Below are 23,379 nucleotides of genomic sequence, written 5' to 3'. Positions count from 1 at the left end.
AAATAAAAATCACGGTCTCGCCGATTAATCGGCAACGTGACAAAATATTCGCGGCAAAATGATACGAGAACGCGTGGAATTTTTACAAACTGTGTAACTCATGTGTTCGGCGCTTCCCTTGAAATGAGGTCACTTCGGGGTCACCAATTTCACGGTTAAGGGTGAAATTAAATATAATAAAGTGAATTATTTAAACCAACTAATTATGTTAAATAAATGTTTTACATATGTTTGATCGTAATTACTGTAGCAACGCTACATATATATATATATATATATATATATATATGGATTGAAAAGACAAGTTTACTTAAAATTTCCAATTTTAGTTTTCATTATTGATACCATTGCATACTATCAAATAAAAACGCAGTATGACACTCATGATAAAAGATAACTCGTTTCAATAATCCCTTTTGAAAGAACAATGCATTGCAAAGTTAGCAAGTCGAAAAAAGTTTATATAGATATCTGTTTAGAAAATTTTATAAAGTTTCGCAAGTTTACATAGAACCCTGTAATGTTATACAGAATTTTATTAAAATTTATAAAACTGTATAAAACTTTATAAAATTTAATGAAAATTTTTATTTAATTCGTAAAGTTTTGTAAAATTCTATCAAGTTTTTTGAAATTATATCGAGTTTAATAAAATTGTATACATTTTCTATCGATTCTTATAAAATATTATTTTTGTGAGAAAAGATTTCATAAAACTTTTTATAATTTTAGAAATTATTATACACGGAAAAAAAATTCGACGAAAAATTCCAATATAACTATCGTAATCCTGGACTATACTTTTATTATCTGTAATTTTCAAATATATGATACGAAAATTTACATGTTTTAAAAGATTTTTTACTATTCACTATCGTAATTTCATTAAGAGTTTGTTGTATAAAATTCAATAAGAAATATTATAATCTTACTATCGTAAATAGTAAAAGAATAAAAAATAAGATTTAATTATAATATTTATTCTTTTATTCTTCCTCTTAATTTACAGTGCTGCCTATATGTTTTTACAATACAAGCCACAAAAATTACGATAGTAGGATTGTAAATTTTCTAAAATGGTATAGTATATGCCATCTGAAGCGTTTACGTATGAAAGACAAATATTGTCACGATACCATGATGTGATGCTTGTGTGAGAGTATATATGTATATACAAATGATAACATCTATTTCGTTCGTATTATGTGTGGATCAACTATATATTTTTATAAATCAGTGCATCTTTACCTCCACTATAGTGTAGAAATAGAGGTTATTTTTCATGACATTCTTCAGACAATGATAAATAAAAACTTAAAAAAAAAAAAACTGTGCTTTCTTCATGACAAGCCTACATAAATCAAGGAATATAATAATATAGTAATTGGGTGGCGTAAGTATATTTATTACTATTCATTTCTTATTAAACTAAATCTTCTGTGGGTATTTCGTTCGTTTTAAAATTATTTATCTGGACATGAAGTTTATTTTTATAAACAAATAGCATCATTGTCATAGAATGAATGATTCTAAAAGAATGAATTTTTTTTTTTTTTTTTAATAAATTCAACTCTCCTAATTTTGTTACAGAATATTATTTATTTATCGACAATGAATAATTTTATCCGACTTGGCGATGAGGTAAATATTTCAATACCCTCAAATTATGGACATTTAATGTTTCTTTCTGAAGTTTGCCAACGCCTAATAATTTTTGGATTTGCTTAAAAATGATCAATTTTGAAAACAAAGTTTTTCGAAAAAATTGCACCTATGGTTTTTTTAATTTTCTACATGTGCATATTTTGGATATAAAGGAATGAGTTATTTTTATTCAAAAAGAAACAAGTATAATACTTTTTGAACCTGATGTGATATCATAACTTATAAGTTAAATTAATTAATAATTAATAATAATTAATAAATTTTATATACAAAAAAAGTATGTTTCAAAAAATATTAAATAAATGTTTTATTATTATTACTTCAACATGTTTTATTTTTATTTCGACATTGTATTTACCTTCTCAATTTAATTATTAAAAAAAAAAAAATACAAAATGATAAATTTTCTTTTTTTTTTATTGTAAGTTCTACTTTTTTAAGAAAATAAATTTTACTCTGTTGACTTCTAATTATACTTTTATATTTAAAGAAATTCTACATTGCCGACTCGTTCATTTTACGATAGTTGCATTGTAATTTTTATTAACACAACTTGTATAATTTACTCTATAGTATCTGATTTTTTCTATCTTGTAGTAGTATTAATTATAAAACAAAATTTACGATAATCTATTGTAAAAATTATGATTTAAATTTTATAGTCCACCGTTACGATACCATATAATGAAAATTACGGGAATTTCCGGAAATTTTTTTTCCGTGTAGAAATTTACAGGAATTAATCTAGTATTGATGAGAATAAATGTATGAGAATTTTTCCAGTTTTGTAAAATTTTATGGTTTTTACAAAAGTTTTGTTAAATTTCATAAAATTCAATAAATGTAACTGCACAAAATTTTTAGAGTTTATAAAATTTCATGAAGATTTATAAAATCTTATAAAGTCGTTGGAATTATATAAAATTTCATTAATTATACTTTAAATACATTCATTAAGAAAGTTATCAGCTCTTTTAAAATTATCTGAAATCTCACCAAATTTTATTAAATTTTTATTAAACTTTATATTTTGGTAAGGATTCTATTTATTAGTGTGCAATCACATTCGTATATATGTATACACATCTAAAGTAAAATCAGACTATTAAGCCAAGCCTGGGCTAGGGGTAGGGGTGATGGTTACTTCTCAAGGCTTAGCTCAACATGACCAGACTGTCGGCACAAGTCCCGGCCAATGGTCAGTTGTCAACGCATGGAAAATGATGAACAGGCCAAGGCTTGGCTTATTGTCAGCATTGTATATCATTTATTATGATGATAGTTAATGTGAGATATTTATGATAATATACAGACAACGATATACGTTGAGTATAACTGATAAGTAAACTAATTCAATTATATGTTAGAAACAAGCGAAATAGTGTAAAAAATTGTAAATCGGAATAAAATGTCACATCATTCTAATGGTTTATTGATGTATATGTATTTAAAATTATATGATTGCCACTGTTTAAGGACAAGCTACCTGTCTTATTAACAGGCAGTGGAGCTCCTATTGCTAATAAAACAGCAAGTCTTACTGCTGGCCCAAGAGGACCATTGCTTCTTCAAGATTTTGTGTACTTAGATGAAATATCGCATTTCGATCGAGAAAGAATTCCAGAAAGAGTAGTTCACGCTAAAGGAGCTGGTAATAAAATAATCAAAATTTCATATTTTAATATGATTTACTATTTGGTTCAATGCTTTTTCAAAATGATTGTTTAAATTTTACAGGTGCTTTTGGTTATTTCGAGGTCACCCATGATATTACACAATATTCAAGAGCTAAATTATTTTCAAAAATTGGAAAAAAAACCCCGATAGCCGTACGATTTTCTGCTGTAGGCGGAGAAAGTGGATCAGCAGACACAGTAAGGTATCAGAAAATTTCCGTTACATTTAATTTATTCTGCCTAGGACTTTAAAATAGAAATTTTTTAAGACTCTAGAATAACTGGTTTATGTACAATATATATGCATGCATGCATGCATGTATGTATGTATGTATGTATGTATGTATGTATGTATGTATGTATGTATGCATGCATGTATGTATGTATGTATGTATGTATGTATGTATGTATGTATGTATGTATGTATGTATGTATGTATGTATGTATGTATGTATGTATGTATGTATGTATGTATGTATGTATGTATGTATGTATGTATGTATGTATGTATGTATGTATGTATTTATGTATGTGTGTATGTATGTTTGTATGTATGAATGTGTGTATGTATGTATGTATGTATGTATGTATGTATGTATGTATGTATGTATGTATATCTACATGTTTTTCTTATTGATTACGGCTTTAATTGAAAATATGAAAAGCTCAATTTACAATTATTCAAATTATAGAGATCCTAGAGGTTTTGCTGTTAAATTTTACACCGAAGAAGGAATATGGGATCTTGTTGGAAACAACACTCCAATATTTTTTATAAAAGATCCATTACTGTTCGCAAGTTTTATTCATTCACAAAAAAGAAATCCGGTAACTCATTTAAAAGACATGGATATGTTTTGGGATTTTCTTTCACTACGTCCTGAGTCAACTCATCAAGTTATGATATTATTCAGCGATCGTGGCATTCCGGATGGTTTTCGTTGCATGCATGGATTTGGCTCAAATACCTTTAAACTTGTTAATACTGAAAACGAGTTTATCTACTGTAAATTTCATTATAAGGTTAGATTTTTTTTAGTTTCATCTCGCACGTATAAAATTGGAATGAAAACATGAAATATTGCATTTAATCCAAAAAATAGGAAAAACAAAATACTCAAGAAAGTAAAAAAACAAAGTATTTTAGAAACCGAGAAGTGTTATCCAGAGATCATTAAACATAACAAAATGTAATTTTATTATTTCACCTGTCGTGTTATTAGCTATAACAGCAAACAACATTTTTCCAGATTTTCATTATGTTTCATAGCATTAACGATTCTTTCTCAAAAAACGCTAGATATGCTGTAAATTATTCTATTAAGGTGTAAAACGCTTCATGAATTTAGTTCCGTATAAGTGGATGAGCACATACTTTCCTGCTTAACCGCATTATTTTATGACAGAGGGATTAACCTTGCCAAGTCTGGTCGCACCTAGTTTTATGGTCGAATAATAGGGCGCCACTGGAAGATGGAATCTGCCTTCCAGAACCGGATGTTAATGAATTTATATTTTAATTAATTTAATTACCCAGGTTCAGTTGTAATATTTTGTGAGAAGAGGAGAAGAATAATGACGTAGGCTAAAATAATGTATCGATAAAAGTTTTAATTTAATTTCAATTAATTAAGCAGCTTGCTTTTATTTTATTTTACCTTTTATGACAATTATTATTTTACTTATAATAAACTAATATTCTTATGACAAACTTATATCCTTATGACAAACTAATGTGTCCCCTGGACGTTTCTTATGACGAACTAATTATTCTCATGAAAAACTAATGCGTCCCCTGGACGTTTCTTATGACAAACTAAATTTTATATCGTCTCCTAGACATTTCCTATGACAAACTAAATTTTATATCGTCTACCGGACGTTTCCACACCCACACACCCACACTAATATATTATCCCCTGGACGTTGAACCTTAATAATTATGTCCCCTGGACATTAACCTTAACCAAATTAACAAATCGTTTCCTGGACGTTAACCACCAATTTATTATAAAACCATTCCCTGGATGTATACTTATTTTAAACTAATATGTCCACTGGACTTATCACAGACACTGTTAACTTTACTTAAAATTAGATGACTCTACTTTACTCTATTTTATTCCATGACATCACTTTCTTTTATTCAAAGACTAGAACTTTACTTTCCCAATATAAAAATTTCAATAATAATAATTTTCCACAGTAAAGAATTCTGATTAAAATTTCACTAAACTTATTTCCACTTTCTTAACTTAAGGAGATGACAAACGGACAGGTCTTAGTGATCCATGCGACACCCAGTGACTAGTCGCGTTACTAACTCGCAACTTACGAGGTCATTGGCCGGTTATCGGCGGGAAACAAAATTCAAATTATTTAATTATCAAGGTTTATTACTTTACCCTGTAACAATTTAAAATAATTTAAAAATGCTATCGTACGCTAAACGGTGTGGTTCAATGGATATAGATAAATTGAACAGAATATGACATTAACGTGGTCCTTATTTAGGGTATATTCGAATTTTTTTTTTGGAATAGTCGTGAATAGGTAATCTACGATTGAAAAAAAGATATGCTCCCGGGTCAAAAAAATTCCTTGATATTGACTTTTCTGACTTATTTTACTTGCTTTTGACTTAATTAACTTGATTTTGACTGCTACAATTCTTTTGACTTGAATATTACTTTTTTAAGTTAGAAATTTAAGTAAGCTATGTTAAATTCAAGATAACGTGACTTTAATTTCACTTGGTTGGCGTAAATGGGTACTAAGTAAGACAATTAAGTCAAAAACAAGTCAAAACTGATTGAAATTTTGTATCATAAAATATGAAAACCCATTTGGTCATGACTTGCTTTTAACTTAGTTGTCTTACTTAGTACCCATTTACGCCAACCAAGTCAAATTAAAGTCATGCTATCTTAATTTCGACTGAGTTAAATTTCTAAGTTAAAAAAGTCACATTCAAGCCAAAAGAGTTATAGCAGTTAAAAATCAAGTTAGTTAAGTCAAAAGTAAGTCAAATAAGTCAGAAAAGTCAAAATTAACTAATTTTTTTGACTCGGTAGCATATCTTTTTTTTAATCGTAGAGATTTTTTCATAAAGTTGTTTTATTAGTTTTTTTTAGCGCATCAGGAAACGTTTATCGATGATCTTCAACCAATTATAATACAAATTGCATTTGTTTTCCATTCTTAGCATAATGTTTACAAAACTCTTGCACAAGTTTAACTCCTCTCTCAGCACAGTCATTCACAACTGATAGTTTTTTGACGGATCCTAATGCAGTCCTATGGCTTTTATTTTGAGCCCATTCAAAAGGATCAATTTCTAAAAATTCTGTTTGTAACTCAAATCTTTCAAAAAATTTGATTAACTCGGCGGTTACAGAAGAATTGATATCATTATACAATAATTCGCTTATACTCTTGCATTGAAAACATTTTACGCTACATTTTCTCACCTGTATGATCGAGGTCTTCTTCTTCCGGAATAGCATCGATTGTAATCTTTTTTTTCCGTATGCAGCTTACTCACAATTTTGAATATTGATTCTAATAAAACATCTTCATCCAGAACCGCCATGATCGATAACTCTGGCGATAAGTACCATAGATGATTCGTGAATCTAGTTTAAATTTAAAATTAGAGTTTATCAAAATTTTTATCGCTTACGATCAAAATCTTTCAACCATAAGATTAAAGTATCATGCGTATCCCAAAATTTGAAAAATACTTGAAACTTAGAACTCAAGATTAACAAAAAATTTGGTGTAACTAATTTTGTAGGGCTACGGTTACCCTGGAATTTGTCTGAAAAGTAGAGCTATCTAGAATATAAGTTATAACACTTTTTACATTTTTGAATCGTTACTTCACGATAAAAATGGAAAAATCATAGAATTGACTAGAACTCCGATTTTGACCTCGAATAACTTTTGAACCAGTAAAGTTAGCAAAAAATCACAAGAGATCATTCTTGTAAAGCGTTAAGCTTTCCACAAGAATATTTATGTGTCAATATAATCTGTTCATCAATTCATAACTAAAAAAATTCCAAAGTAATAACAGAATTTTTTCCATGTTACTTTTATTTAAAACTTTGGCTGTTGTGGAAGATGGGTAAATTTTAAAATCAAGAGTTGCTATTTGGCACGAATACTGTTAATATATTTTTGAGCTTTTCAAGCTCGAAAATGCTATTGCAATCATTTGATTATGAGCTTGTCAAGATCTAACAAGTCGTGTTTTATGCTAAAGTTTGAAAATTTGAGAATCAAAAATCATTAATGAAGAAGCGGTTTTTAAATTGTCATTCCGGATTACGTTAAATGAAATAGAAGTATTGAAGCAGAAATTAATATCAGCGATCAAAATCAAGATTTGAATGAGTTTTGAATCATTTCCGAGCAATAATATATGAAATATTCGAGAAAAATATTAAAAACTGTGTTTTTTTTATTTTTTGCTGATAGTATGATTTAAACTAAAGAACAAGTTAGATGACATTATATGATGACCGAAAAAAACTATGAAGAAGAAGAGTCGGTATAATTTCAGACACATTTTAGTGCATTACATTTTGATTTATCCGGAAAAAATAACATAAACTTTTTCGTAATTCACAAATATTTTTGAGTCTATTTGATCAAATGATCTGAAATTTTCAGGAAAGTTGATGACCAACAAGTTCTTTCGATTGCCATTAGAATCATCCAAATCGGTTCATTAGTTAAAAAGTTATAGACTGTTCGAACATTCTGAAAATACTCAGAATAGCTTCCTAGAACCTTAAAACGTCGGCATCTGATGAAAACTCTATTTGCGAAAATCGGGGTGAAAACAATAACTTCCCGAATTTTTTGAAAATCATCGATTTTCTTAGCGGGAAGTTAAAATTTTTTTTGTTAATTCTTTCGTTAACGGTTTCTCTTGAATGAATGAACCGAGTTTCATGGTTGAGGCGGCAAAAAAACATTTTTGACAAAATTTTATTTTTGGAATATCTCCAAACAAATCTTACCGATCAAGCTCAAATTTTTAAAGCTTTTAGAAATTAACAAGCCACGTCAAATGCTACCTTGGCGATCAAAATCGGATCATCCGTTCAAAAGTTACGGATATTTGCTTACGTTCGTACACACATACATACACTCGACCATTATCTTGAAATTAGTCAGAATAGCTTCTTAGAACCTTAAAACGTCAAGATCTGATGGAAATTCAATTTTGGAAAATCGGACCGAAACCAATATCTTCTCTTTTCCTTCAAAATTTTCAATTTTCTTAGTGGGAAGTTACAAATTGGAAGTTGAATTGAATAATTATTGTTAAAATTCTGTTTAGATATTAAATTAAAAAGCATTCATACTTTTTTTTTTCAATTCAAAAAATTTATAGCCTATATCCCTGCGTAAAAATATAACCGATAGCTTAGCTTGGGTTTTCCCAAGACCTGGTGATGAAATTTTATACCTTATTTTACTTTATAAGCTGGCTGGCTCGTTTCACTTCCCTAGAAAAGTCTATTAAATCTAACTTAAGATTAAAGCGTGTGCTATATGTGTATACGTGAAGAAATTAAAAGTATACTCACTTAGTTTTGTCCAGCTAACTCAGTAACTTAGGACGATGTTACTCCGTACTGGGCTATACTCAGTAGTTAAAATTAGAGATAGAAAACTTTTAAATAGTTTCTTATAAGGAGCATTGAAAATTAGAATTAATAATTATTAATACTAGAATGATCTTGTACTATTATTTTCAAATGAAACTGCTTCACAATCAATAAATTTATATGAAACCCAAGTAATTTAATTAACACCATAACAGGGTGTACTACTACTCTGATCATCCTTACTAAGGGCACCACTAGAAAAAATACGGTTTTCCAGAACCGGATCTTAAAGCTTCAGGGTTGGTGTAATTTGATAATTGTAAGAGAAGAAAGAAGGATGATTTATAAATAAATTAGATTCATTTAAATTAACACTTTTGAACCTTTTATTCATTTAATCCTGGACAAACTTTTATTTTAGCCTTATAACCTTTATCCCCCAAACCTTAACTTTTTCAATTACCTTTGACCATTTTACAATATAATTAATTGAACCTTATCAACGTCAACTACCTTTGACTAATTAATTAAACCTCGTTCTCGTCAACTATTTTTGACGATTTCCTAAACCTTATAATTTAACATCAACTACCTCTGACGGTCTTAAAACAACTAATTAGACACTAATAAGCCAACTACCTTTGGCATTTTCCTTGATTACTAAACTTGACTTTGACCCTTTTCCGGTTGACCTTGATTCCCTACTCTCAATTTGAATCGTACGTCTTCATCTTAAAACGAGAAAGCGCCAGCCTGTCGAGAAGAGAAAGGGCAAAAAAAATAGTAGAAAGGGGTGCATGCACGTACTACTACAATTAAAGCGTTACTCACACGATTAAACCGGTAGCAGGCGTTTTGATTCCCGGACAAAATATCCCCGACAAAATATCCTCGACAAAATATCTCGATGACAAAATATTACCAAGACAAGGTGAACTTTTGATAAAATATCCTCTTGATCATTAATTAATTTTTTACGCTGCTAGTAATGTGCACATGGATATTCAAAAACATCTCATATATATATATATATATATATATATATATATATATTTTCCATACATTCGTGTAAAATGGATTTATTTTCTAATAAACATACACAAAATCCATGAAAAAAGGGCACAACACGATAATAAGCGTATGTATTGGTCTATCTTCGAATAAAATCAGAGAAAATTCATGATATAAGGGCACATCACGGTAACAAGCATGTGTTGGTCTATTTTCGAAAAAATTCGAAAGTATAAATGTTGATGACCACAATAATAAAAAAATATTTTTATAATATTGAAGTTACGTAATATAATAAAAATACCATGATATTATGTACATGTAATAAATTGTTGATTCGATTTTCATTATGTAAACTACCCATGCAGGAGTTGCGAGAGTTGATCGACGGGCCTCTACTTGGCCCAGCACGTGGGAACCTAGCTTTGGCGAACGTGTATTGGCCCATGCTTGGCTCAAGATTGGGTACTCAGTCCTGACCGTTGCAATGATTACCCGGGCTTGGACCAAGAATGGGTAACCTAGTCTTGGCCGTTACAATGATAACCTAGTCTTGGGCCAAGACTGAGTTCCCCTGTCTTGGCCATTCAATGGCCAGCCAGACTTGGGCCAAGATTGGGTAATCTAACCTTAGGCATTTAATAAGTAGGTCATATAAATTTATCAGTTCAACATTAGTAGGTTTTTATTATTTATGTTCAATATATATATTTGCATGTACACATATATATACACATGCAATTATATATCTTTTGATTGGTGTATTAATTAAATTAAATTAATTTATATTTTGATGGCAATCCAATCCATTTTTTCAATAATATTTATTAATAATGATTCATCGGCCACTCCGTGCCAACATCCTCGAACCAAATTTAATATTAATTTTTACGATTGTATTCAATGTTGCAATGGAATGGAATCAAAAAAAAAAATGGTGCTTTATTAGTAGTATTTATTTAATAATTAGTGGGTTTGTCTAGTAGCTACCGTTCAGACCCGGAAATAAAAAGGACGGCAGTTTGCGCCCAGAGCCTAGCAGGATTTTCACCGAGTTTTTTTCACATCATTTACCTCCTTAGGTAGTTTAAACGCTAATGATCATGAACTCTACGAGGTTAATAATAATAATAAAATTTTTTTTTAATTAAATTTATCCGTTTCCTCGACGTATGGGCCAGGTCTGGCAACAAAGCCTGGGCTAGGCCTGGCAACCAAGCATGGGCGAGGTCTGGTAACCAAGCATGGGCCAGGGCTGACAGCCAGGCTTGGTCCGAGATTATCGTTCCAGACTTTTACCAGAACTGGACCAAGACTGGCTTACAAGCCTGACCCAAGGTTCTACAAAGTTTGGCCAAGTCTAGGCCCACCTGGGTCCGTGGTACTTTCCTCTCTGGGAACCTGAGAATATTTAAGTATCTAAATATCGAGATATTTTAACCAGAGATATTTTGTCCAGGGATATTTTGTCTTGGAGATATTTTGTCTAGAAACATTTTGTCGGGGATATTTTGTCCAGGGATCAAAACGCATGGAACCGATTAACCGTTACTCACACAGCCTTAACAACGAACGTTGATTGGCGCTACCCCAATAGAGCTCACACTGATATATTTCGATACACACTTTCGGAAAAGTTTTAAAATCGTTTGACCTCAACGAAAATCGCAATTAATTATTACAATATTTCCCATTAAAATTGAGCACCTTGATCTTTATATGCACACATTCACGCTAGTCTCCTGGACTTTATTTTACACACGCGCACTGTTTCAAATGACATTTAGCCATCAACCATTGTTCGCGCCACAATTTCCCGGGAATAAATAATTTTGGCTAATATATATCCTATCTATATACTAATATATAAATCTATGTCTGTACATGGTGTTTATATTTCGAATTATTCGTCAAATCTCATTTTTATGACCCACTCATACTATTTATACCCTTTTTGGAATTTTCATCTGTCTGTCTCTCTGTCGGTTTGTACCTTTATAACTAATCAACCACTTATTTCATTGATTTTTAATTTTTTATACACATGCAAGATACTGCCACTTAAAACATAGGCTACTTTTTGGATCGATTAGAAATCAGAATTTGAGTATATAAATTATTTTTTTTTTAAGTACAGTAAAAAAACAGATAAATTACAGCCATTAATGGTTTTTATTTCATTAGCATCAATTGTTTTCATATAGCACGTGTCAATTTTCTTTTATATATATATATATATATATATATATATATATATATATATATATATATATATATATATATTTTTTTTTTTTTTTTTTTTTTTTTTTTCAATAGATTAGATTTTGTTTCATAAACTGTTTCTGTCAATTGAATCGTCTATTACATTTTATTGAACAGTCAAAATAAGAGTCTAATCTGACTTATTTATAACTAAGTAAGAATGTAAATCTATTCACTTTAGTATCTTTGGAACTATAAAGTTTACAGACTTAAAATTCAGCAGGAACGTTTTTTATGTCATGTAGGTATCCCTTATAAAACGGTTTGGATAAAATTTACTTTCAAAGAGGGTTTGTATTACGTTAATATTCTCCCGTTTTTCGAATATATGTGTTAAAAGGTTAAAATTCGATATGAACGTTCATTATGTCACGCAGGGATCCCTCATGAAACGGTTTTAATAAATTCAAATTCTAAAAGGGTTTGCGGGATCATCAAACGATAATATGCTCCCGTTACCAAATATATACGTTACAGAGTTGAAATTTAACCAAAACATTTGTTATGTCATGTCGGTATCCCCCACTAAATGGCTATAACAAAGTCAACTCCTAAGAGGGTTCATGGGGGCGTCCAACGTTAATATGCTTCCATTTTTTGAATATGTGTGTTATCGAGACAAAATTCAGCGTGAACGTTTGTTATCTCATGTTGGTATTCCCTATTAAATAGTTATAATAATATCGGCTCCAAACAGGGTATGCGAGGGCGTCAAACGTTAATACGCTCTTGTTTTTAAAATATATGTGTTACAGAGTTGAAGTACTGCGTGGATGTTCATTCTGTCATGTAGGTATCCCCTATGAAGCGGATTTAATGAAATTTGCTCCAAGGGGGTTTGTGTGGGTATCAAACGTTAATATGCTTCTGTTTTTTGAATGTACATGTCGCAGAGTTGAAATTCGGTGTCAAAATTGATTTTATCATCTAGGTGTCCCCCTTTAAAAAGCTCTAATAAAATCGGCTTCAAGGGGGTATGTGGGGGCATTAAACATTAATATGGTTCCGTTTTTCATATATATACGTAACAGAGTTTAAATTAGGTATGAAAATTAATTATGTCGTATACTTATATAATAAAATAGGTTTTCAACGTACCATATCAATGCTTTATACACTCTTTAACTGAATTACTTTGATAAATGTGTTAAAAACAAGTAAAATAATTATATTTGAATCAATACATTAAGAACTTATCTTTTTATTCGAAATCTGATGAGAACGACGAGAATATTTTTAACTCAAAAACAAATAAGCAAATAATTTTTTTCATCCCATCATTATGATTGTGGTATTATTTCTAATTGCGTTGTGTCATTAGTTCTTTATAGCTTCTTGCGATTATATCAATACGATTGCAGAGGACGTCATCGGTCAAAGCCATAGTTATAGAAATAATTTTAATCATAAAAAAAATCATCACTTGACTTTAACTTACGCCTAGCGAAGCGGGCGGGTTACGGCTAGTATATATATATATATATATATATATATATATATATATATATTGTAACGGGTTTTTCACCACCGGGGATCTACCGGAGTGAAGTCCGAGTACACTTACTATTTGACAACCTTGTTCAAAATTTTAAAGTTGGGCGCCAGGTGATTTTATAATCACCAAATAAATAATTATCAAAACAAAAAAATTTGGCTCAGGGTGGCGGATCGGGGAAAGGTCAGGCAGTTAAGGTTACGAAAAAAAATAATTGATCCGAATTAAACAAATCAGTCGTATATTCAATAGACAAATAATTGATCGGTTCCACACAAATTATCGGTTACTCAAAAACAATAAATGCCGTTGCCGGCTTGACTCGAGATAAACCAAAATACAACAAAACATAGTTGGTCGAAACAGTCAGTTCATTGCTCAAAAAAAAATGTTGTCAGTTGTCGACATAGAAATACTCTTATTTTATTTCACAAACACACACAACTTAGTTCTTAACGAAATACTTAACCGGTAACGTCAGAGTATTCTTACACGGCGAGGCTACAAGACAGTCGATGCGAATGAGAAACAGATAATCCGGAATTCTCAGAATTGCTCGATTGAAATAAAATAAAATATAAACAATATTTTATTTCGGTAACGCGTGAAATTTCACTATCATACAGTTAGTACGTATAATCAATTATTAAATTAATTATTATTTCCACAAAACGCGTTGCACTTGTTCATTAAACCAAATCAATCGGTCGTACACTTGATCAGTTCTCGTGCCGAGGCTTCGTCTTATTCGCTTGTTCACGACGGCGGTTATTTGTTAAAAAAAATTTACTTATCGCAATGAATTGTTCGTTAATCACTCGGATTGTTCTTATAGAACAAAATTCACGTTGTTCAAGAGTCGTAATCAAAATTGTTCGTTTGGTCGGGTCGAATTTCTCGAATCGTAAAACGTGACCGTTCAGTACGGCGTCTAGTCCGGATCTCCCATCACGATCCATGAGTTGGATCAATTAGTCGGTCGGAGTCGAAATTTTCGATTCTAGATGTCACTAAAATTTGCTCATCCGGTAACTATTTCTTATTTGAAATAAATTCAAACCACGAGTCGATGTCGAATTTTCCATCATGTTACAATATATACGGGTTTTTCACCACCGGGGATCTACCGTAATGAAGTCCGAGCACATTTACTAGTTGGCACCTTGTTCAAAATTTCAAAGTTGGGCGCCAGGTGATTTTATAATCACCAAATGAACAATTATCAAAATGTCGGCTCAGGGTGGCGGATCGGGGAAAGGTCAGGCAATTAAGATTACGATAAATGATTGATCAGAATTAATACATAAATTAGTCGTATATTACATAGGCAATATAATTGATCGGTTTCACACAAATTTTGGGTTACAAAAAAAAATAATAAATGCCGTTGTCGGTTTGACTCGATATAAACAAAATTAGAAAAAAAAGGTAGTTGATCGAAAAACCAAGTCAGTTCATTGCTCCAAAAAAAAATAACAGTCGGTTGTCGAAATGGAAATACACTTATTCTAAGCCACAAACCCACATACGACGTAGTTCTTAACGAAAATACTCGACCGGTGACGTCAGAGTATTTTACATGGCAAGACTCGGCTGCCGCAATGAATGAAAAAGAGACAATCCGCAATTCTCAGAAATATTCGAGTGAAATAAAATAAAATAAAATAATATTTTATATTTCGGTAACGCGTAATTTCACTATCACATAATTATTGCGCGTAATTAATTATTAAATTAAATATTATTTACCCAAAACTCGCTTCACCTGTTCAACACACAAAATCAGTCGGTCGTACACTTGCTCAGTTCTCGTGCCGAGGCTTCGGCTTGTTCACAGTCGTCGTGTTATTGTTCACTCGGAATTTATTTGTCGGTCGGAATCGAAACTGGTCGATTGGTCGGAGTTGAATTGTTCACAAGCACCAACGCGGCCGTTCAGTATAAAGTCTACTCCGGATCTCTCGTCACAATCCATGCGTTGGATCAATTGCTCGATTAAAGTTGAAATTGTTGAATTTAGATGTCACTAGAATTCGCTCATCCGGTAACTATTGATGATTTGAAATAAATTCAAACCACGAGTCGATGTCGAATTTTTCATCATGTTACAATATATATATATATATATATATATATATATATATATATATATTTGAACCTATATACATTATTAAATATTTAAAGGTTTCATATCAATGAAGTCTGATCAGATTTAATTATGCATAGACATTAGGGTGTGCCATTTTGAGGCAATTTTTTTTTCCAACAAAAAAATAGGCTGAAAACTCGCAGAAATCCGAGAAAAGAAGCCGGTTCAAAGCAGAGCTCTTAATATTAATATTTAGAGGTGCGTATTTCTAATTTTCCATTTGCCATTTAAATAACATAGGAAAAAAAAATTTTATTTTTTTATTTTTCTAGCTCGGCATTCGCACCTTATATAAATAATTTCGGAGTATATTTTTATAGAGAATTTAACGCTCTACAAAAAAGGTCTCTTATCATTTTTTGATAAATCCATCTATTCAGAAGTTATTAGAGCTGGAATTCAAGTATATAATAAATTTTGTAAAATGAGCGAATAAACTAATGGATCTGGTTTAGGCGAGGTTACTTAAACTATTAAAAAATTACACAGATTTTATCACCAATAAATTATAGATTTATTTACACTGATTTACACCTTAAAATTATGAGAATTATATACAATAGCGAATGCGATTAGATAAATTTATACGCGATAGCGAATGCAACTCAGTTATTTTATTCACGTATAAAAATTGACACGTGGTCAGTAGCGGTTACTTCAATGATAATTAATTAACAATTAATTATCGTCACAAGAACAATTTATTTATTCTCAATAAATAGCAGCCTTGATGTACTGTCTAAGTATTGAGGATAATTTAGCGTAGCGATCTGATTTAGTTTCACACAAGTTAATAAGCGAAGCGGTTCAAGCACGAGGTTGCACGTAGCAAAGACACGTTGTAGAATCTCTGAGCGAAGCGGTTAGACAGATAGTTGTAGAATGAATAAAAATGGTAGCGTCGTTGAGTCGTCGAGAAGCTTGGTGTCGACGTGGCAGCCTTGCTGCATATAACGAATTTTCCTATTGGCTTAAAAGCGCGCCAAAAGGTAGCAGTTGATAGCGAGCTCTCTCATAGGCTGACCAATATAAAACGAATTTTGTGATTGGTCAGCTTGTAGCGGGTTCTCAGGACGTCTTGACACGATCCTGAGTTAGAAATTGTATGTGCCGGGCCCAAATAGCGAGTGACCCGGCACTATTCTGATCTTCAGTCAGTAGCGAGCTCGGCTTCTCTCGAACCGAGCAGAAATGCACGAAGCTTGATTTAAATTAATCAAGCTCGTGACTGAACATTCTCCCCAGCGCTGGCGACTGTGTCGACTGGATTGTCTTCTGGAGAGTGCACTGGTAGTACACACAGCTTAGCGATTGGTCGTACAAGTTCCGTGGTAGCGGTCTTCAGCGTGACTACTCGAGTCAGGCCATCTCTGCCTGGATGTAATGCGAGTACTCGAGCAAGCGGCCATTTCGATGGTGGGAATCTTTCATCAGTCAACAAGAATAATGAACCCACTTTGATGTTGTTTTGCGGATTATGCCATTTCGAAATAGATTGATGACGTTGCAGGTACTCTGATGACCATCTACTCCAAAATCTCTGGAACATTTGTTGTAATTGTTGCCAGCGTGACAACGTAGCTGAATTATTTTCCAGTAGCGAGGGCCCAGGTACAGCGATTAGCGGTTCACCGATGAGAAAATGTCCAGGAGTTAGCGCGCTTAAATCTGCAGGATCTTCAGATAGCGGAGCGATCGGTCTTGAATTTAACACAGCCTCAATCTGTGTTAAGACTGTAGCGAGTTGGTCGTAAGTCAATAGCGATTCACCAATAGTTCGTATGAGATGGAACTTGATTGACTTTACGGCTGCTTCCCACATGCCACCAAAGTGAGGAGCGCTTGGTGGGTTGAACTTCCAGTCTGTGCCATCTGTAGCGAGTAAATACTGAAGTTCCTTTAGTTGCCTCGATCCTGCTGCGAATTCTTTCTTTAGCGTGGCGTCTGCTCCTACAAAATTTGTACCACAGTCCGAGTATAGGATACTGCAGGCGCCTCTTCGACTAGTGAATCTTCTAAATGCTGCGACGAAAGCGTCAGTAGAGTAGTCGGTGACAATTTCAATGTGTATAGCGGACGTAGCGAGACATACAAACACAGCGATCCATCCTTTATAGGTTTTGGCACCTCGACCTTGGAAAGTCTTCAGTGTTACTGGCCCAGCGTAGTCTATTCCAGTGTGTAAGAATGCTTTAGATGGTCTTACACGAGCGGATGGCAATTGTCCCATTAATTGTTGTGCACGAACACCTCTATGTCTCGTGCACACGACGCAGCGAAGAATATGTGATCTGACTGGAACTCGACCACCTTCTATCCAGACAGATCTCCGTAGATCAGCGAGAGTCAATTGAGTTCCCCCATGGAGTGTTCTTTGATGCGAATGATCTATCAATAGCGTACTTAAGCGTGATGACCTTGGTAAAATGGCTGGATTTTTCTTTTCATCATCCAGCAGCGAATTCTTCAAGCGACCGCCGACTCTGAGTACTCCGTTATAGTCGACGTAGGGAATCAATTTAGCGAGATGATGATTTCGCTGTAGAGAATCACCATCTTTCAATAGCTTCAGCTCTTGCGAATAGTACTGACTTTGAGTATACTTGATCAGTAAAGTCTTAGCGAGTTCCAGGTCAACTGTAGAGAGTGGTGTGTCCAGTGTGGACTGTGGCACTTTTTTAAATTTAGCGATGGCACGAAGACAGATTCCAAGCGTGTGAAGTAATGGTGACAACTTAGAGAATTTTTTTAGTAGCGTGTATAGCGGGTGTGAATCTGCCTTGAAGATGGTAAAAACCAGACCTGGACGTTCTTCAAGATGTGATACCGTCTGCGTAGGGATATCAAAGGATGGCCAGTTATCTTTTGATTGACTGAGCCACTTTGGTCCCGTCCACCATAGCGAATGCTGTTCTAGTTTGGCTGCTGTTATACCTCTTGAAGCGCAGTCAGCTGGGTTAAGTTTCCCAGGAACAAAATCCCAGTTGACACTTGGTAGCGATTCTTGGATCTTGGTAACTCTGTTGCGAATGTAGACTTTCCATCTAGCTGGGTTGTTTCGTATCCACGTTAAGGATACAGCGGAGTCTGTCCACATGAAAACTGGAACGTTTTCAAGTTTCAAAACCTTCTTGACGTAGAGTACTAGTTGAGCGAGTAAGACAGCGGCATTAAGCTCCATTCTTGGTATAGTTATAGGCTTCAGTGGTGCAACTTGTGTTTTGGCACACACTAGCGAAATATTGGAACTTCCAGTAGCGTCAGTAACTTTTAGATAGACTACAGCAGCCATAGCGAGTTGTGAAGCGTCAGAGAATCCATGTAATTCGATTGATACACCATTTTTTACATGATTCCAGCGAGGTATCTGAATCTTCGAGATCTGATGTAGTTCATCTCGAAACAAATTCCATTCTTGAAGAAGCGACGGTGATAGCGTAGCATCCCAGTCAAAGTTCTGCAGCCAGAGCTTCTGCATGAACATCTTGGCTCTCACGATGATCGGTGCCAAGAAACCCAGTGGGTCAAACAAGCGAGCAATTTCAGATAAAATTGTGCGTTTCGTTGTTGGTGATGCTTCCGGAAGCGAATAGCCGAACTGGAATTTATCCTGTGTTGAATTCCAGGTTAGCCCGAGCACTTTTACTGTAGTATCCCCAAGCTCTCTTGGTGTATCTTCTTGGGTTTCACTTGGAGCGACTAGAGAGAGTAATTCAGTTGAATTACTTGCCCACTTGGCAAGCGGAAAACATCCTGTGGCACACATATTTTTTGTGTCGAGAGCAACTTGGATTGCCTCAGCGAGTTCATCTGCACCTCCATAGATGTCATCAACATAGCGTGTGTTAGTTAGCGGTTCGACAGCCTTCGGAAATTTATTCCCTTCGTCTTCAGCGAGTTGTAAGAGTGCTCTTCCAGCGAGATATGGAGCCGATGTTGTTCCATAAGTAACAGTAGCGAGTGCAAATACTATTGGGATGTCATCTTCGTCAAACCAGAGTATGCACTGTAGATGATGATCTTCCTTGTCAACTGCAATTTGACGAAACATTTTTGTAACGTCAGTAGCGAAGAGATAGCGATGGCAGCGGATGCAAATAAGTACATCACTGATGTCAACTTGGATCTTTGGGCCCACATGAAGTATCTCGTTGACAGATACGCCAGATGTAGTTTTCCAGGACCCATTGAATACCACCCTGAGCTTGGTGGTAGTGCTCTGCTCTTTCAGAACCCCATGATGAGGCAACAGGTAGCTGTTCGGTGGTAATTCCTTTAATTACAGACGTTTCATGTGTCCCAAGTCTTCATACTCCTTCAGGAAGTCGAAGTACAACTTCTTGTAGACTGGATCAGCTTCCAATCGTTTGCGAAGACGTAGTAAGGCGTATTGTGCAGCTCTGAGCGAATCACCCAATTGACTTGGCGAAGATTTAAGCGGCAAGCGAACGACATATCGACCATCAGACTGTCTGTAGTGTGTATTGACAAAGTGTTGTTCACATTCTTCTTCTTCTTCAGTATAGCGTGTAGCGAATTCTGTCTGTGGCTCTTCTTGGTACCAAAACTTGCTTAACAAGTCTTGTAGTTGATCATCAACAGCGACATGATGACCATAAGCGGTCAATTTTGATGTAGCGGTGTCCACAGATCCATATATGATCCAGCCAAGCGATGTTGACTGAGCGATTGGGTCATTGTCACTTCCTTTTCGTATTTTAGCGTTGATTATATGTGCAGCTGGTGCTGCACCCAGAATGATGTCAATAGGTCGTGATGTCAAGAAGTCTGGATCAGCGAGTTGTAGCCCAGTTATATGCGGCCATTTCTTCTTTTTAGTTAGCGTAAATGACGGTAAGTTTACAGTCAATAGAGCAAGCACATGAGCTTGGATGGTAATAGAAGCGTTGTTGTGTAGCGAATGCAGCGTCATCTTGCATGACCCAAGCGAATGCCCAGCTGACACATTACCAATTCCACGTAATGGTACAGCTGCTTTACTGAGTTGAATATCCAGCTTCTTGATTAGCGAATGCGTCACGAAGGATAACTCCGATCCTTGATCAATAAGTACACGGGCTGTACATGTACTTCCTGTTAGCGAATTCAACTTAACAATAGCGGTAGCGAGTAAAACATTGAGCGAATGAGCTGAAAGCAGACTAAGTTAGCGAATTCAAACCAATAGTTACCAAAATTGGAACTATTTGTTACCTGGGTTAGTTACAGGAGCGTCCTGTACTGGTGTAGCGGCAGCACCATCGTCAAGATGCGTTGACGTGTGATGTGGCTGATCACAATGGCGGCACTTCTGCTTAGTCCTGCAGTCAGCGTAGCGGTGGCGTCCCAAGCAATTGAAACAGAGACGATAATGCTGGACGATCGTTCTTCTGTTCAGTGGCGACGCCTTCTGGTAACTGGGGCAAAAGAGAACGAAGTGCTTCTCCTTGCAGATTGGGCACATGCCCGGTTCATTCGTACGATCCCTGGGAGTGAAAGCAACGTAGCTAGCGGAACCAGTAGATGTAGATGGCGTTGATGAGGTAGCGGGTCGACTGTTCCCAAACTTCACTTGCTTGGTTGTAGCGGCTGACTTAGCGTAATTCTTAGGTGATGGTCGTCTTTCACTAGCACTCTTAGGTTGTGTAGAGGTTATGGTTGCGCCAATCTCTGAATTTTCCCAGGCACGCACCTTTGCTTTTAGCATGTCGTGTAATTGTTGGTAGGTGGGAAAATCATTCGATAACCCAAGCGAAGCCATCCATTCCACTCTCAAGTCTGATGGCAAACAGCGAACAGTCAAGCGAATTAAAAATGGGTCCAACTCACCAATTGGTATTCCCAAAGCAGCGATGGCGTCCAGCGATTTTTTATTAGCGAGTAGCAGCGCATCCAGATCAGCAGCGGAGTGTGAAGTCACCGGTTGACGATCCAACAAATCATCGATGTCAAGCAATCGACGTGGATTTGTGTAGCGAGTATTCAGTAATTCCCAAGCGGGTTGGAAAGCGTCATCAGTGATCTGTAGATTAGCAAGTAGTGCAGCGGCCTCACCTTTTACCTGCGTCTTCAGGTAATGCATTTTTTGTGACCCGGTTAGCGAATCTTCATTAATAATGAGCGAAGTAAACAGGTCCTTGAACGAGTCCCACTCGTCATAAGAACCCTGGAAGGTTGGTAGTTTAATTTGCGGCAAGTTGGATTTATGCGCGCCTCCAAAGTAAGCGGTCTGATCATGATTAGCGGGCTGGGTTTCATGAGCAGGTTCTGGAGCAGGTCTAGCGGCGCTGAGTCTCACTCTGAGCTCTGTGTATATGAGATTAGCTGTACCGTATGCATTACCTGTGTGGTATTCATTTTCAACGATCTCAGGTACACCGTCGAATAATCTCTCATGAGTTGTGTTGAAGCGATTCCACAAATCATTGAGGATAGCGAGTTCAGCATCAATAGCGGCGGCACCTTGGTTAGCTAGTACAGCGTCAGTTAAGCGAGCAGACATATTGCGCATCGTGTCGATGCGGTTCATTTGAAGAGCGACTTGAGCTTCGGCGGCCATCTTGGTTTGACGTGGCACACAAAATGGACGCGATGACATGAACCCGACGCTAAGTTTTCGATCTTTTTTTTGATTAAGTGTCCTTTTTACACCGGTGTGTAAAATAGATCACCCCGGGCAGCACTCTAGCAGTGCTCAGCAATGCCCACGGCACTTAGCGATTTTCACGATGCAAACTGGCACTGCACTTTTTCTCACATTTTTTTTTTTTTTTAAATAATTTTTAATTGTTTAATTTTCGCCAGATCCGGCTCGAAGGACCAAAATGTAAAATGAGCGAATAAACTAATGGATCTGGTTTAGGCGAGGTTACTTAAACTATTAAAAAATTACACAGATTTTATCACCAATAAATTATAGATTTATTTACACTGATTTACACCTTAAAATTATGAGAATTATATACAATAGCGAATGCGACTAGATAAATTTATACGCGATAGCGAATGCAACTCAGTTATTTTATTCACGTATAAAAATTGACACGTGGTCAGTAGCGGTTACTTCAATGATAATTAATTAACAATTAATTATCGTCACAAGAACAATTTATTTATTCTCAATAAATAGCAGCCTTGATGTACTGTCTAAGTATTGAGGATAATTTAGCGTAGCGATTTGATTTAGTTTCACACAAGTTAATAAGCGAAGCGGTTCAAGCACGAGGTTGCACGTAGCAAAGACACGTTGTAGAATCTCTGAGCGAAGCGGTTAGACAGATAGTTGTAGAATGAATAAAAATGGTAGCGTCGTTGAGTCGTCGAGAAGCTTGGTGTCGACGTGGCAGCCTTGCTGCATATAACGAATTTTCCTATTGGCTTAAAAGCGCGCCAAAAGGTAGCAGTTGATAGCGAGCTCTCTCATAGGCTGACCAATATAAATCAAATTTTGTGATTGGTCAGCTTGTAGCGGGTTCTCAGGACGTCTTGACACGATCC

General features: G+C 34.7%; 1 protein-coding gene across 1 annotated transcript in view; it reads left to right on the top strand.

Moving 5' to 3' along the window:
• The window catches only part of LOC103574273 (catalase-like), a 52,992-nt gene that overhangs the window by 9,441 nt on the left and 20,172 nt on the right, over positions 1 to 23,379 (top strand). Inside the window, exons 2-4 of the mRNA XM_053743127.1 lie at positions 3,142 to 3,316; positions 3,403 to 3,544; positions 4,034 to 4,364. Coding sequence (XP_053599102.1) covers positions 3,142 to 3,316; positions 3,403 to 3,544; positions 4,034 to 4,364 — 648 coding nt within the window. The remainder of the gene's footprint in view (positions 1 to 3,141; positions 3,317 to 3,402; positions 3,545 to 4,033; positions 4,365 to 23,379) is intronic.

Source organism: Microplitis demolitor, chromosome 1, assembly GCF_026212275.2.
Source record: "Microplitis demolitor isolate Queensland-Clemson2020A chromosome 1, iyMicDemo2.1a, whole genome shotgun sequence".
In the NCBI taxonomy this organism is placed as follows: Eukaryota; Metazoa; Arthropoda; class Insecta; order Hymenoptera; family Braconidae; genus Microplitis; species Microplitis demolitor.
Note: the sequence above shows the minus strand (reverse complement) of the source record. Positions and strands in the feature narration are given on the sequence as shown.